The 16,133-nt window shown below is 44.7% G+C and overlaps 1 protein-coding gene across 8 annotated transcripts in view; it reads left to right on the plus strand.

Moving 5' to 3' along the window:
- ppip5k1a (diphosphoinositol pentakisphosphate kinase 1a) overlaps positions 1 to 10,426 on the plus strand; it is a 30,120-nt gene extending 19,694 nt beyond the window's left edge. For 2 of the 8 annotated variants that reach the window (XM_080301911.1, XM_080301931.1), the window contains 3 exons: positions 7,191 to 7,328; positions 7,430 to 7,543; positions 8,587 to 10,426. In XM_080301911.1, coding sequence (XP_080158037.1) covers positions 7,191 to 7,328; positions 7,430 to 7,543; positions 8,587 to 9,209 — 875 coding nt within the window. In that variant the 3' untranslated portion in view covers positions 9,210 to 10,426. Of the gene's footprint in view, positions 1 to 1,294; positions 1,358 to 4,978; positions 5,039 to 5,666; positions 5,847 to 7,190; positions 7,329 to 7,429; positions 7,544 to 8,586 lie in introns of all 8 variants that reach the window. The other 6 variants (XM_026148003.2, XM_080301816.1, XM_080301760.1 and 3 more) reach the window with 6 other exon arrangements.
- Positions 10,427 to 16,133: the final 5,707 nt, after the last annotated feature.

Below are 16,133 nucleotides of genomic sequence, written 5' to 3' on the forward strand. Positions count from 1 at the left end.
GCCAAAAATCTGAGTTAAACTTTGAAATCACAATCCAAATTGTGTCATAATGTGGTTAAATGGTGTGTATTGTCCTCGTGTCCCTGTATACACTCCCACTGACATCTGGGCAGCTCCCAATGAGCTGACAGATGTTCATATTACCTGGATCAGGGCGTCAGTGAGCTCCTGGACAGTCTTTGGTGGATTTGGATGCACCGATGCATAAGATCCCAGTCAGTGGCATCGATGCCTTCAGCTAAGAGCTGCCTGCCCACTCTGGTCACGTGTGGCAGGGCTTTGTCCTGCACCAGTAGGGACACAGGACAGTGCCTAAGGTCCGAAGCCAGGTTTGGTACCAGGATTTCATCCAGCCACCAGGTAGCAGTACTGACCAACCTGCAGGACCCTTTTTATTTTGGCTCTCTACCTTGCAATATAAAGCACCTTGGTCCTTTGTTCTGTAAGGTAGCACTTATATAGCGCCTTAGCACGATATAAATGGAATAAAGTAATACGCGTCCCCATCACTCTCCCAGTGCCTGACTGGTCATGGCAGACGACCTGTTTCACGTTTTTACATCCCAACGTGTTTTTTAGTTTCCTAGTCTATCATTATGTTTCTGTTTAGCTGCTGAAGCAACAGAAACATCATCACCGAGCAGCTAACTGCCCCTCTTCCAAAGTAAGAATCTCAGTGCTGTATGTCAAGGGTTGTCATGTTGTCCACCAGGTGGCAGTGCGGTATCATAAAGCATCCACCCTCCTGGCTGTCTCACAGTTTGCTCTTTTGTCATCCATCTTGTTCCACCTCATATTCAAGACTGCAGGTTCCCTTCTGTTTTCAGCCAGTGGACGCTCGCGTGTCAGAGTAGTCGGGGTCATATTTATATTTATTTTCTATGCTGAAGCATCGTAATGCGGGTCATTTTTAAATTGTTGCACACAACCCAGTCAGACTGCACCTGTCACAGTTAAACTTGGAGGCAATGAAAGCAGCATTTAGTCGTGAGTATCGGGCTCGTGAATCCTCATGTTTTTAAGTTAAATTCATGTCATTTCACTTTATTAGAAGATGCTGTGCCAGTGTTTCGACCCACAGCCATCTTCAGCCATCTTTAACCATCCTGTTTGAACAGCACCTTCAGTCAGGGCCGCTTCACAGACTGATTCCTAAACCACACATTTGTAGTTGATGACTCTTCTTCTGCACTGCGTCCGCCTTAGACAAGAACAAGAAATGATCAAACCTAATCTACACTTTACTGTGGCTCATAGTAACACTAGTGATTTTTTTTTTTTTTTATTTCCTCAGAGTTGTTGTCTATGCCGGCAGTAAAACGATTTTCTGTGTCGTTTGCAAAGCATCCGACTAATGGTACGTCTGCTTCTTTCAAGTATTTTTCCACTTCACCTACCTTTGTCTTGCATGTCTTCAAACTTTTATAATTTTTTTTTTTTTACCTTGGATTTTTTTAAATTTATTTTGTTTTTTCCACATGGCCCTCCAACATTCCAGGTTTCCATTATCTTTTTATTTCTAATTATTTTAATTCTATTTTTGTTTACCCATACACTTTGGACTTTTCTAACACTACCTGACATTCTCTCTCTAACCAGGGTTCCCACTAGTTTGTAAAATATAGTAAAGTAAATCCAGAGACAGGGAATGTCAGAGAATCATACAAAGACCTCACACACATGTGGGAAAAACCAAATAGGGACTGAAAAATAAAACATCTTGTTATTGCTGCTGGTCTGCTTTTCAAACTACCAAGTAGAGGAGGGATGTCCAGGAGAAGGGGAGTAGACTGTGCAGCACAGTTTGCCTTCTGTTTGAACAGCACATATCAGTTTATATAGGTCCCCAGCAGTGCTGATGTAGTTTGGTCCTGACCAGGAGACTCACAGGTTTGAGATCGCTGGGCCAGGTCAAACAAAAACGTCTGAATGACAACAGTCACAAATAATTTTTTTTAATTTTTTCATCAACCCTGCCTTATCAGAGGGCTGTTTTATTTATTGTTGGATTACAAAAAGTTTTGAGGACTTGCAACAGACAAAGAAGGCTCAGAAATGAAGCAGAATCTTTTACTGTAGGTCAAAAAGCCACAATTGCAATTTCTGTTCAGCTAATTAAGAACCAGTCAGATGTTTACCAGCCAAAGTCTCACGACTCCCTGTGAGGGTCTGTCTGTAGCAGACGACAGAAGATAGATCCGCGTCACCTTCAGGTGCCGGAGCTGCGGGAGTCAGGAAATAGGATCCATCTGACAAAGCTCCAAGATTCTTTTCCTCATTCCTCATCTCGATCGCATGCTCTTTCTCTCTGTCGTCATGTTCAGTGTAGCACTCGTTAGGAAGATTTTGATTGGTCACACATGTTGCCAACTCTGGATTATGTCATTTCATCCGTCTGTCAGCTCAACTTCACGTGGAACAGGTTTGTTAAATTAGAAGACAGCGTGTAGCAGTGATACTGTTAAAACAGTAAGAACACAAATCATGTTTTAAACTTCTCACGTCTTTTATTTTGGGCCTGTTGTCATTTAATATCTTACTAAATTAACCCAGTTCCGTGTTTAAGTTCTTGGATTTATTCATTTTTCATGTTTCATCTTATTTTTTTACAAAGTTGGAAGAACGATGTAGAAGTCGAGCTGAAGTCGGCGTGCGTTCCACCGTTTATTTGCTCATGCAGAGCCTACGATTTTCAACTTAAGCAAACATGCTGCTGTTCAGTCCTCCAACATCGTTGTGCACCACCTTCTTCTTCTTCTTCATTTTGGTTGCGTGGCTCAAAACATTGAATTTACCTGAATAGTAAAATAATACCATTTTCCATGAGAGGCTGCTCCGGCTTCATTGACTCTCTGAAACAATCTCTCTGCCTCCTCAGATTTGGTCCCAAATAAACTGCCCCACTGACATCAGGAAATATGCATGAAGGCAGTTTCAACTCCTGGATCAAACCATTAAATTCTCCTTGCTGCTGCTTTCTCTTGAGAACTGGATGAACCCAGAATTGTGCATATTTAGAGAATTTCCTGTTGCTTATTTGCAGCACGCTTGGTGTTTCATGGCCTTTACACAGAAAAGAACAGTTCCCAGTCTCGTCCTCACAGTGAGGAATACACCATATAGTCTTTTATTTATGTTTTAAGGTTATTGAATGGAAATGTGTTTGTATATTATGAATACATCTTCCAACAAATGAATGCATTCTCGTTAACTTGGAATTTATCCATTCATCCAAAACACTTAGGAGTGGGCACCAGTTTGCCAAAGCCGTCACATTTCCTCGCCATCTTGAACACAGTAGCAGATATGGACAAGTCCACATACGTAGTATGCCAGCTTAGTTATTGCCAATATTGCTACTTAAAGTCAGCAAATTGGACATGTGGGAGGGAGAAAGCTGCAAAAGCTGGTAGTAAGCTAACATGGTGCCAGCTAACGTTGGGCTAGAGTGTCCTAAACATCACACTTTGATATACAGAGTTTATTTACTAAGTGTAAAAGTCCAACAATGTTAGTGAAACTGTCTTTGAAAAGGATCTAATGCCTGTAATAACAGCTAACAGCAGCTAACAGAGGCTAACAGACTCACACACTGGCAAAAAGCCTTACCGCTTACTCAGCGACAAGCTCAGGATGTTCTCAACAAAACGCCTCAGCGTCGCTGTCATTGGACAGAAATGAGCTTTGCTGACTCGTCTTCTCATTTTGGACTCCATGTCTCAGAGTAAACAGACGCTCAGCTTGAATTAAAGGGGCCAAGAAGACACAATTCAGTTGACTGCAGTCTGCTGACATCTAGCCAATGTATCTGCATAATGAAGAGCACTTGCTAGCTGTGAATACACCAGACTCTATAATCTAGCATCAGTGCAATCAGACATCAAGAAGGCATTATTAGAGGGAGCTTTTGGTTAAAGTTCAGCGCCTCTATAGGATCATTCCTAAAGAGAACATGAAAGCAACTTCTGACTGGTAAACATCTGTCAAATCTGTGTTAACACTGTAACATGGTGCTGAGGTACATTACATTCTCTAGCATTAATCAGCTGTTAAAAAGAAAAAGCTGCAGTTCACTAAATGATCTTCCCACCTTCTCAGTTTCCTCAGTTAGAAAGCAGCAGAAGATTGTAAAGAGCTCAGGGTGGGAACCCTGTTTAACATCCCACATACAGTCTGCAGATTGATCACCATTACCCCAATAATTCAGTTATTGCCTTTTTTTTTAAATCCCCCCCCCCCCCCCCCCAGTCAATAGGTGTGTGTGTGCGTGCGTGTGTGTGTGTGTGTGTGTGTGCATGCGTACACGTAACATATACACCTGTGGTCCTTATCATAGAGGTTGTCAGCTGAGCTCATTGTTCAAACAATAATCAGTGTTTAACCCGTCCCTTCTTTCCTCTGAGCTCTGCCTCGGTGATTTTAAACCTGCGACTTTTCCTCCTGGTTTGCTCGTCCAGTCACAGCCGATCAAACCAGGATAAGCTCCTACTGGCAAACTGGGAAAGGCTTAAGGCTTGGCTCATCCCATCTCCTTTGTCTGTTGGGTTTTCCCTTTTAAATTCATTAGCACACAGATGATACCATTGCTCACAAAACCTGAAACTTTCTTTTCCACTGCTTTGTGACGGGTGTTGAGTCAGGGGAGCTGTAGTCACCCTAGCACCTCATGCTCTGGGCCACATGCTGGTGTGCTCGGCTGGCTTTTCTGTCCTCCAAGGAACTGGTTTAAATGGGTTTAATAGACCTGTAGTTGGGATTTATATGGATTTCTCATCTGGGTTGAGCGGTTTCTTTCGTCTTGCTTGTGTAACTAGTGCGATGGCTGAAGGAGTTGTTGCTTTGGTGGCAGGTTTCTGTGAACATCACACACGAAGACTCTATTTAAACGTTTAAAATCGCCCACTTTCTTGCAGACACTGACAAACCCTGAATGAGTTTCTCCTGGTGTTGTTCACATACAGTATGTCATTCACCACAGGAACACAAGATGACACCTCCACCGTTGCAGTGGCCCCATCACGCTGGTGCACTGCGGCAGGTACGAGCACCCCGCACTCCCCCCGCCCCGCGTTGGCGTTTTTGTGTTGCAGAGTAACCGAGCGGCGTGGCCGGGTGGCCCTGCTGCAGACAGTAGACGTAGCATTTAACAGCTCCTGGCGTCTTTCTTTGGAGAGGTGGTGTCAGATTTGGGCTCTGCGCTTCCTGTTAACGTCCTGCGTCACTCTTGCTCCTTCGCGGGTTCTCATGGTTCCTGTTACCACAGCTGTTTTAATGTTGAGACGCCGCAAAGGAGCAACATGTGTGTTTGTGTGTTATTGCTTTGTTTTTCCTTTTTTTCCTTTTTTCTCTTGCTTTAAGCTTTACTAAAACGCTTGACGATCTGCCGCTTTTTCTTTTTCCCGACCTTTGGCTGTGTGGCAGCCAGGAGACGCTGCTGGCTGCTGCTTGTCATTTTAGAGTTTCCCCTCATGCACACATCTTTCCTCTGTTCCACCCGCCTCCCGCCGAGCTCTTATTTCTCCTCTCATCTGTGTCGTACTTCAGTGCTTCTCTCTCCCCCCTTCCTTGCTTAAAACCTCTCGTTTCATGTCTTTTGTACTGCTCCCACCCCCCTCCCCTCTCCGACCACTGCTCTGTCCTTTCTCGCTCTCCCTCTTCTTCTTTAGAGCCCCTGGAGGAGCACCACGTGGCCCAGTTGTTGAGGCGTTTCTCCACCGACCTCAGCCTGGGCCGCCACCTCTCTCTGGACCAGGCACTGGCCCACCACCTCCACCAGTGCTCCTACCACCTCCGCCTCTTCCGAAACTGGCTCATCTCCGGCCACGATCCCCTAGAGTACCTCCACGGTCAGCCCCTGGCCCCGCCCTCCATACCCCAGCCTCATGCTCTGTTACAGCCACAGCTCGCGGTTTAGTTGGGACTGTGCTTGTTCTGTGGTTGACTCTCATGCTTTGCCTCTTGATGTTTCTGCATGCTTGCCTGTTTCTGTGGTTATGCAGATTGCAAGCTGGAGTCGTGTGAGCTGTCGGGGGTTTTGTGGGGGGCATCATTGTTTTGCAGCTACTGTCCTTCCTCTCTGAGGTGGTTGCTGCCTCTCAGGTTTTGATTGCCTTTTTCTTTAGAATAATATCACATTTTTTCCAATTTAGCTGAAACTACAAGTTAAAAGTAAGGTTTCACCTAACAGCCCTAAATAATCTCTCGTGTATGTTAATAACAGTTAGCACTGCGATTGCCATATGCCAGCCTGCCCTCCTCTCAGTAAGTTGTGTAGTCTCAGTGTCAGCTCGTGGGCCTCTGGTCACTGTCCTCTCATTGGTCAGTCACCAGATTTACTCCAATAAGCAGCAACACTGTTAGACTTTCCCACAGGTGAGTTGACGGCGCAGGCCTGTGCAGCACCCTCTTTGTACTGCACTGTCTGTTCAGGTTTCCATGTGCCATCACAACACACGACCACCGCCACACGTGTGCGTTTGGGGTCAGCTGTTCGGGTTCGTGGGAATGCCAGACGCCCTTCCACCTGACCTTAACCAGCATGTGATTCCTGCTTGTTTGCTGTACATGTGGCGTACACTCACCACCCCCTCCCCCCAGCCCGTGCAGCTGAGCGCAGTACGAACACCCTCTGTGGAGGTTGTGGAAGGCCGAGGCAGGCTGCAGTTTGATGCTTTGTGATTGTGAACGGCTCTGGTGAATTGCGGCTTGGTTGTGAACTAACAGCGGATGAAGCGCCTTGGATGACGAGTCGGGGCTGAGCTGCGGTCTGGACGGCTTTGACTGCTAACGTGCTGCTGTCGCAGCTGTGTAACAGGACTGAGCAGAAGGGCTGACGTTCTGTATTTTTTGCGACCTGCTTGCTTTTGCAAATCCCGCGAGACGTCTGAGATACGTAGACTCTTTCTGTTTTTGATATGGTGTCATGTTGTCTTGGCGTCCAGCATGGTTTTTTGCAACTTGCCTGGGTCGAAATACCACGGAGGCTGGCGGGAGTCCACACGGGGTTAGAGCCTGTACTGAAGCAGGAGCAGGATTTCAGAGCACTTTTTTTTTTAGGTGTAGTGATGGGTGGCGTTGGGGGCAGTGGTGTTGGGTGTCAGCTGAAGTGGTTCTGCCTGCTCTTCTTCTGACTCCCTGGGCAGACTCAGGGCTGATGGGCCTGCTGGCTTCCTATCTCTCTTCTGCCGCAGGCTTTGAAGGATGCTCCATGGTGCCCTCCATCTATCCTCTGGAGACGCTGCACAACTCACTGTCTCTGAAACAGGTTAGCGAGTTCCTCACCAGCGTGTGCCAGAACGCGGGGGATCCACACACTAGGACCACCAGAGGTAAGACACACAAACCGACACACTCCTGTTTGTATTTATAGACATCGTAGCCACACCTGACTACGCTCAGCCTGACCTGCGATCCCTCCGTCTCTTTGTAGCTTTGTCAGCCATGTTTGGTGCACACAGCCAGCCGTCAGTAGACTCGTACATCCCTCAAAGGGTCCTCTCTTCCTCCATCTCGCTCAGATCTCGTTCTGACAGGCCTCCTTGGTGTGAGTATCGCAGCACATCCTCCATCTCTCAGGATCTGACATTTCTAGGTTTCTCTGCTGTGTCACTTCCAGACGTTTGGGGATTATTTATGGAAGCCAAGTTGTCCCTTACAGCCTGTTTTAAACTAAGCTCACAGTTTATGTCTGTCTTTGTATTTATCTATTTTTGTGATAAATAAAGACTGCAGAACCCAGTGAACCGACCAGTGACCCACCCATGTGGGTTTTTCAGCGTCGATATACTTGGATTCAAATAAAACTTTAATCATTTGTGATGCATGTGAACAGCAAGGAGGAAATAGACTATTTAAAACTATAGAAATTGGTAGTATCAGTAGTAATGATATTTATATATTGAGCAATGAGTGTGACAGGAACAACAGATAAAAATTAGCATCCTTCTAAGTCTGCCCCTTTTACACGATGAACCTAAGTGTTCATGTTGCGTCTAATTTTCTTGGTCTTCATAATATTTAACTGTTTCTTTGTTTTTTTTACCACTTTCATGGCTTTATTAAAAAAACATATATTAAACGATTGTTATGACAATTGTGGTTTACCTGCAGTTGTTTTGGCTACTGGCTAACTTAGCCATTAGCGTAATTTTACCCTTTTGCTGTTTAATTTTATTTACACAACACCAACTCACAACAACAGTCGCCTCAAGGTGCTTTATACTGTAAGGTCGAGCCTACAATAATACATACAGAGAAAAACCCAACAATCATATGACCCCCTATGAGCAAGCAGTTTGGCGACAGTGGGAAGGAAAAACTCCCTTTTAACAGGAAGAAACCTCCGGCAGAACCAGGCTCAGGGAGGGGCGGGGCCATCTGCTGTGATTGGTTGGGGTGAGAGAAGGAAGATAGGATAAAGACATGCTGTGGAGGAGAGACAGAGATGTTAGCATAGGCTTAGCAACTGTAATCTGAAAACTGCTAAATACAAACCACAGCAGTCACCCAGGCTGATGAGGAGTGATCCCTAGAACCAGTGTGCACAGGCTTCCTCTGCAGATCAGACCTTCTTTTCTGTCCCTGCAGACAGCAGCGGTCCATCCAGTACCGTATCCAGCGCTGGGCCCTCCTCTCCCACCACGGCTGACACCTCCCCGAGGTTCAGCTTCAGCGATAAGATCTCCCTCACTCCTCAGAGCAGCGAGGAAACCCACTCATCTCAAAACCTTTCTGCTCAGCTGGCACCTGCGGTTGCGTCACCAGCCCACGAATCAACCGACTCTGCTGTTCCAAACCTCGCCGAAGTCCCTTTGACTCCAAATAACTCACCAGAAGATGATCCGGAGCCGTGTGCAGTCACCGACCAGAAGCCCGACAACCCTGCGCCACCGCTGGAGGTGGAAGAGGGGCCTTCGTTAGCTGCCGATCCCTCGGATCCCAGCCTCAGACCTCCATGCTCGGCTTTAGCTGAACTCTCTCTGGGTCGGATGGAGGGTTACTGCCTCCCGGGCTCCCTGCCTGTGCTGCTGGAGCTCAGAGAGAGCAGCAGCGAGGCAGGCTCCAGCTCCCAGACACCCCAGTCCCCAGAGGGGCCTGACGAATTCTTTGACACCCATGAGTCCATGGAGTTGTGGATGGACAGTCCAGAAAGCCTCCCACATCAAGAGACGCCCCTGGAGGCTGGACGCACTAACATGGGCGAGCCGTAGAGCAACACTGGGGCAACTGCTGTGGTTCCAGCATTCATCATTAATATGAACAGCGTAGTATTGAACTGAGCTACAACTATCCAGGCCTTCCCTTTTCTCTCTTGTGACTCTGATGAGTGATCTCGGGCAGCTCTGTGTTGGAGAATCAGATGACAGTGCCGTACATGCTGTTCATCGCCTGCTCGGCCCTCTGGTTCAGTCCATCCACAGGTGAAGATGGGACAGCTTGGAGAAGGTCAAGCTAAATAGAAAAGCTTTTTGTTACTGTCACTTGTTCGCTGTTATAAATGCCTTTGTTTGAATGATTGTAGACACGGGGTCTTAAATGTGCTATTAGGCTAAAAGCTTGAGCTAAATGAGGCTGAAAAGCTGCAGAAAATTGTCCAAGATGATTTTCTTTTTTTTCTTGATTTATTGTGACCATAAAGTTACTGATTAACGGAGCTTTAAATTGTGTTACGTGTGCTGGATGTATATCTACTCTCACAGTACCAGCTTTCAGGGCATGTTGGTGTGGCTAATGATCGTTAGCGATCAGCGAGCTTTCTGTTTGTTCCTCAGTACAGGAACTAAAAGATCAAACGCAGACTCTGAAAAATACAATCAGCAAATCTTCTGCTTTTCGTCAATCTGCAGCGTCCCTCCGGTGCCGGGCGTCCGTGGCACTGCATGTTTGATTTTTTAAAGAGGCTGAAGCTGAGTGGAAGTGTTCAGTCTCCGGGTCAAACCGTGTGTGCACTGCTTACTGCCAAAGTCCTCAAGCCTCATTACAAAGTTAATATAATCAGTAGGAAATGATAGAGGAAATATTTATTTTGAAACGGCATCTAAAAACAAAAGTCTGTATTTTTAATACCCACACATCGGATATGGAATTGTACCACAGCTACTGTGTATATTTGTGTTTTTGTAAAGTCACGACGTGATGCAGGAAGGATCCGAAAGCTAATCTTTTATGTCATCACTGAACAAACGGGAGGGGCATTTTACATTCTGTGTGCTTTTTAATGTGGCGACCAGTTATGTAGCAGCCGTGTGCGTGGAGGCAGGCGCACACGCTTGATTCAGGTAGTCGAGGATGCTGATGTGCAATTGCGTGTTCAATCAGTCCGGTTTCATGTTACATCACAAAGTACTGTGAGTACTGTGAAATCCATGACTGTGAGTTTGGGAAACTCTGACCTGTCTGTGTGTGCAGAATAAAAAACGTGACACCAGTGTGGCCCTGCTGTCTTCTTGAGCTCATGTTCTTTGTGCACGATGGGTTCATTTATGTCCTTCTGACTTACTTATAGAGTGCAGGTTCTATCCCTCAGATATAAGGACGTCATCTTTGCTTTCTGCAGCTTCCATTTCACTCCACACAGTCACATTGAAGCTGAAGTTGCATGTAGCCAAACTGTTGGGAGCAAAAGAGAATTAAATCTCCAAACTAACGACCACTCAGGAACGAGCTGTCCCAGCTTGGCAGTGGGGCGAGTGCCCCCAGAAGTTTATTCTCCATGGTCACTGATGCGTTCCCAGAACAATAATTGAAGCAACATGAAGCTGTCGGCGTATTGCAGAACAGAATGTGGTTGTGTGGATCATTCATGCAAATGGGGAACGAAGGCCGAATGCTCCAATCCAACAGAGGAGCTGCTGCACCATCAAAGATGGCGCTGGCACGGCTGGCAGCCTTAACCCAATTTCCCTCGGGATGAATGAAGTATGATCAATCAATCAAAAAAAAAAGACCGATGCTGGTTGTGGTAAAAAGGTGTAATAGTGTTAGTGTTAGTAAATGCCTGTTAATTTAAATTGACTTGAGACAACCGGGGTGGCTTCGGCCCCCCAGCGACTGTAAACTGGATACCTAAGAAGATGCTTTCAATCTACTGCCAAGCCGTTATTCAAGGTGTTCAAGTTGATGTCAGGACTTGCAGGTTGTTCCACTCTAAACACAATGTTGTTTTCTTTATTATTTTTTTCTCTATGCATGGAGCACGTTGTAAATTAAAAAAAAAAAAAAAAGTGGGGGAAGGTTCAGAGGCTCCAGCGCTCTCCAGGACTCTGAGTCTCTTCCTGAGAATAAATGAGCTCTGAAGTGTTCGCTAAGTAAATGTGTCAAAGGTAGATGTGTCCTGACACCTGGAGTTACCGTTCTCACAGTGTATGTTGTCACCGTGGAGGTCAGCGCTGTGAGTGATGAGCCGGAGAACAGAAGTGCAGAGGAACGTAGGCGATGGGGATATTTTATGAATGGAAAAATTTCATCTGCACCATTTCCAGGTGTTTGATGAACACACTCAGGTAAAGAGTAGCACGATTCTCTCTTAAATGTTTTCAAAAACTTCTTCTCTTTTCAGGAATACAAAGACCTCTCAGTCACCAAGTTCTGTTAATGTCCAGGGTTGCGATGTTCAGGTGATGTGTTAGAAAGTCCATGAAGTGAGGTGTATTTAAAGTCATTGTTGCGTTGCTGCCATTGTCTTTAGATTTTTCCTTTGGATTTCTGTTGAGAGTATTTTCAGCCCAATGAGTTTGGATAGAAAAGCGTATGAACTTCTTTAAGTTGCTTGAAGATGTTTCACCTCTCATCCGAGAAAAAGCTTCAAGCAACTTAAAGAAGTCCAAGCTCCTTAGACTACGATGACCTGGATGACTGAGAACCTTCACTGACTGTAGAAAGATGTTTTCTGCTCTCATTGGTTCAGCCCATCGGTCTTTGGCAAGTTGTTGCACCTCCGTCCTGGAAAGGACCCGATATTTTTTGAACATTAGATTTTCCTGAAGTCCTATATTCTAGGACCTAGAATATAGTTCCTCATGTATCCGCCTGCCTGCCTGTAACTGTTGTGTCTATCTATCCTCTAGCAGAGCCAGGACCAGAGCTAAGTGACTATATTTGGATGAAGTTATTAGCTCGGCACCCCGTTCAGTCAAACCAAAGCATTAAAAAGGAAAATCACCCAGTGTAAACTTGAAGGAGTGCTTCTGTATCAGCTTTTTTATATACGTCAACTTATCTTCTGACATTCATCACCATGCAAGGCCTGAAACATTAGTGATTTATTTAAAACTGTAGTTTACTCTGTGCTGCTCGAGGTTGGCTCCAAACGTCAGTCTATGTTACAATGGTAGTTAAAGTCTTACAGCCCAGTACAGGAGCAGTTCAGGCTTTAATGATAATTACTGGTGTCCCCGTTGGAGTCTGCTGGACTTCATCCACTACTTCAAGTCGTTAAACTGGACCTTTTTCGGGTTTTGGATTATCTGACTAATACTATGACCTGCTGTGTGCTACAGACTTTTGTGTGAGTATAATTTGTCTGTTACTTGGTATTAGCCTATATGTGTCTGCTGCACCTGTGCAGTTTAGTAATGCAGCTTTGCTAACTAGCATGCTAACTCCACACTTTCATTTGTAAGGTAACTTCTGCCTCCAAAAAAAAGATTTGGACAAAATCCTGAAGTTTCCAAAACAAATGGGAACATCATGCTGTCTGTGGATTCACTGACCTTTGACAGGTCAGATATGACGGTTTACAGTTAACAGGCTTAGAGTAACCAGCTAGGCACAAATCTGCTTCAGAGGAGTACATGGTTCTTTCCAGCTCCAAAGCAAAGGGAAACATCCACATCTATTGTTCCCTCTATTCTCCAGCCTGATCCTGTGACCCAGCGAGTGATGTCATTGCTGCATCCATTCATCAGCTTCTCACAGCGAGGATTGTCTTCCAGCTTCCGGCTGCTCCTTCCCCTAGGATGGTACCATCTTCAGACTCCACGGTGTCTGGGAATCACTGCCGTATCTGTTTGCTTTGTTTTGGTTGATAAATGGCTCCTATCACCAGTGGAGGGCCTCGGCACTCCAATCCAGCATACTTTGTGGCTCTTAAACTTTTTTTTTTTTTTTTTTAAAGGGTTCATCAAGCAGAACGAAGCCCAGATTGTTCCAGTGTCTGGACCGCAGAGTGTCAAGATGAATCAACATAGCTAAATCCACACTAAGGCCACGAGGAAGGAAAAGTAGTCTATGAGTGGTTCATAAACTTAACCATTCATCACTTATAAAGGCATATAAAAGTGTAAAGCCTTAAACAAACTGACTCTATTTAATTAGAATATATTAGGATTTCTTTTAGCTTTTACAGTAACCAGTTTCCATGGCTCGCGGTTCTCACTGCTTTGCACCTGAGAGTTAGAAACCCTTTAACAGCACGTGGGGTGTATCATGTGGGGCATCACTGGATGAACCAAGGTTTTAATGGTTTGATTACGATGTGGTTGTTTCAGAAGCTGTGTCTGACATTAGTGGTGTTATCTGGTGGTTTCCACCCATTTTTACTGAGAGGGCAGCCAGAGCTGGTCCGCAAGCATGATTCAGACCGAAATAAAAGGTTTTGACAGGGCAGTCTGAAAGCTTTGTTCTCTGGTGATGAACTCTACTGATCCTCTGACCTTTTCTTATTGTGCCAAGATAACTAATTGTCAATACATTAATGTCTTCATAGAGGACGACTCCCAATTATTGAAAAACATCTCCCCATAAACAAGCTGGACTGTCATGATCCCCAGAGGATAAACCATGGTAACGTTTCTATCAACATTGTAGTTTTTTTGTTTCAACATCAGGCTCGTTCAACCTTTAAATACCAACACTGCCGAAGTTCAGAGAATCCAAAATATACTTAATAGAATTTTTACCCCTCTGCAGTAAGAGGCTGAAGAATGAAGTGAGGTTGGAGTTTCACCCCATCCATGTAACTCCTGAAACTCTTGAACGAGTTCAAATCTGTGACCTCAAGGTGAGAGGTCAAGTTTTCTAAAAGTCTTCAATTCAGTTTTAATTATATAGCTCCAAATGATAAAGAAAACCCCAACAATCATATCACCACTTATGAGCAAGACCTTTGGTGACAGTGGGAAGGATAAACTCTCTTTTAACAGGAAGAAACTTGCAGCAGATCCAGGCTCAGGGAGGGGCGGGGCTAAAGACCCACTGTGGAAGAGAGCCAGTGATCAATAATTACTCATGATTAGATGCAGAGTGGTGTACGAACACATGTGAGTGTATGAAGAAAAAACACCCAGCAGACACAAAATGACAAGCCGACACATTTTCTTTCGGTAAATGATAATTTTTATTGATCTTCACCACACTTTTCCCTTTCAACAATAAATCACTTTTCTATTTGACCTGTTTACGCGTTTAAAGAGAGATAAAGAGAATATTGCACTTAAAACAAGAGATGGAAGTAAAACCATGAAGCAGAAAAGGAGGGAGGAAACAATCACGAGGCTTTCCTTACAGCACAGTGCCTCCTCAGTACCAGGCAGCTTAGCTTCTTAACTAGCATAATTTAAAATAGCATCTCTATGTTAAGTCAGGTTTGTTTTCAGCTATTACGATACAGGAGAACTCAGAAGGAAGGTACACATGCACGCACAAGCAGGGCTCACTGGAAACCAACAGTCTTTATGATTTATGAGTCGTTCCACTGCAGATAAGTATGAATGCCACAGATACTGACTTTTTTAACTTTTGTTTTTTTGCACATGAAAATAGAGCAGTTAGCTGTGTGTGTGTTAAGCTTTGACTGAGAGAAATGTGAGTAACAGGAAGTCCACTATAGATAAAAATGTAGTGACGTGAGCGAACTGAGTCCCTCGTGTCTGGCAGTCTGAGTGGTTTGCTTATATGTGAGTAGTGCGTGATTATAATATTCCTTTACCGCAGGAATGTCAGCGTCACTGAATGACCCGGCAGCGCAAAGAGTTAACAGGAAAGTTTACCCTAGTCAACTGTAGGCTAAATGTAATTATACATAAAATTATATATAACCCTCGACTCCATATCTTTGTCACTTCTGTAAGTTGTTTGTTGACAGAATGGCAGTCAGACTGTGTCCTGTCATTCAAAGAAAGAAACCGCTGACTTTAGCCTGCACACAGCTGATGTGATGTATTTCAGGCTACGGTGAGGCCGATCTGGCGAGTGTGACTCGGGTGTACGGTACGATGCGCAGCAAAAACCAAGGCAACCCGGATATCGAAGTCCTCCACGGAGAACGTAAAGGTAATCTGCATCTTCACATTCAAAGTAAATATGAGCCAATGACGCCAGCGTCTGTCGAACACGCGTCACTAGCTGAGCCGAGGAGACAGAGAGGGGAAAATCTGCGTTTTCGTTGCGGATCATAAAGTAGCAACCCTGGTGAAGCCTGTTGGTCCTTACATCTGTTTGATTGTTGGTTTAGTTCCTGGTTAAAATCTATTAAATTGCCCCAAAAAGTATCAAAATATAGAAATCATCATCGATAATACTCGACCAAATCACATCTACGTCTAATATTAAGGTAATGAAGTGCTATCCAAAAATGACCACCAAGCTATGGCCGGAAAAAATTTAATACAAAATCAAATGCAACAAGTTGATTGTGGCTAAATTCAACAAAAAATAAAGAAATTGCACAATTTATGATGGCGAATTAATAAAACAAGTCCAGTTGAAGTCTAGCACACTCCTTTGTGTTTCTTTGAGTGGCAGCTGAAATACTGATTGGGTGCTTTGAAAGGTGCCATTTTACCCTCACTATGTACAACTCTGACCTTTTGTGCGCTGACAAGAAAACATCAGAGGAGCCAGCGATGTATCGCACACAGGCGTGCCTAACATTTCTACCATCACTTTCTCTTCCCTTCCAGCACAGCAGGACAGAAAGGCACATGTGGGCGACCGTCAACCAGGCGAACGCGCAATCTCTCCTTACAACCACATGTTCCTATCGTTGTAATGGAATACATTCTTTAACACAACCTTTGTATCGACACAGCAACAGGTATGAGGTTACTCTACTCTAATGAGTGCTATTTTCTGTATGTAAAGATATAAATATGTAAATACCAAAGATCAGATGATTCTTTTTAAACTACATCATG

This window comes from Astatotilapia calliptera, chromosome 1 (assembly GCF_964374335.1).
Source record: "Astatotilapia calliptera chromosome 1, fAstCal68.1, whole genome shotgun sequence".
Taxonomy (NCBI): domain Eukaryota; kingdom Metazoa; phylum Chordata; class Actinopteri; order Cichliformes; family Cichlidae; genus Astatotilapia; species Astatotilapia calliptera.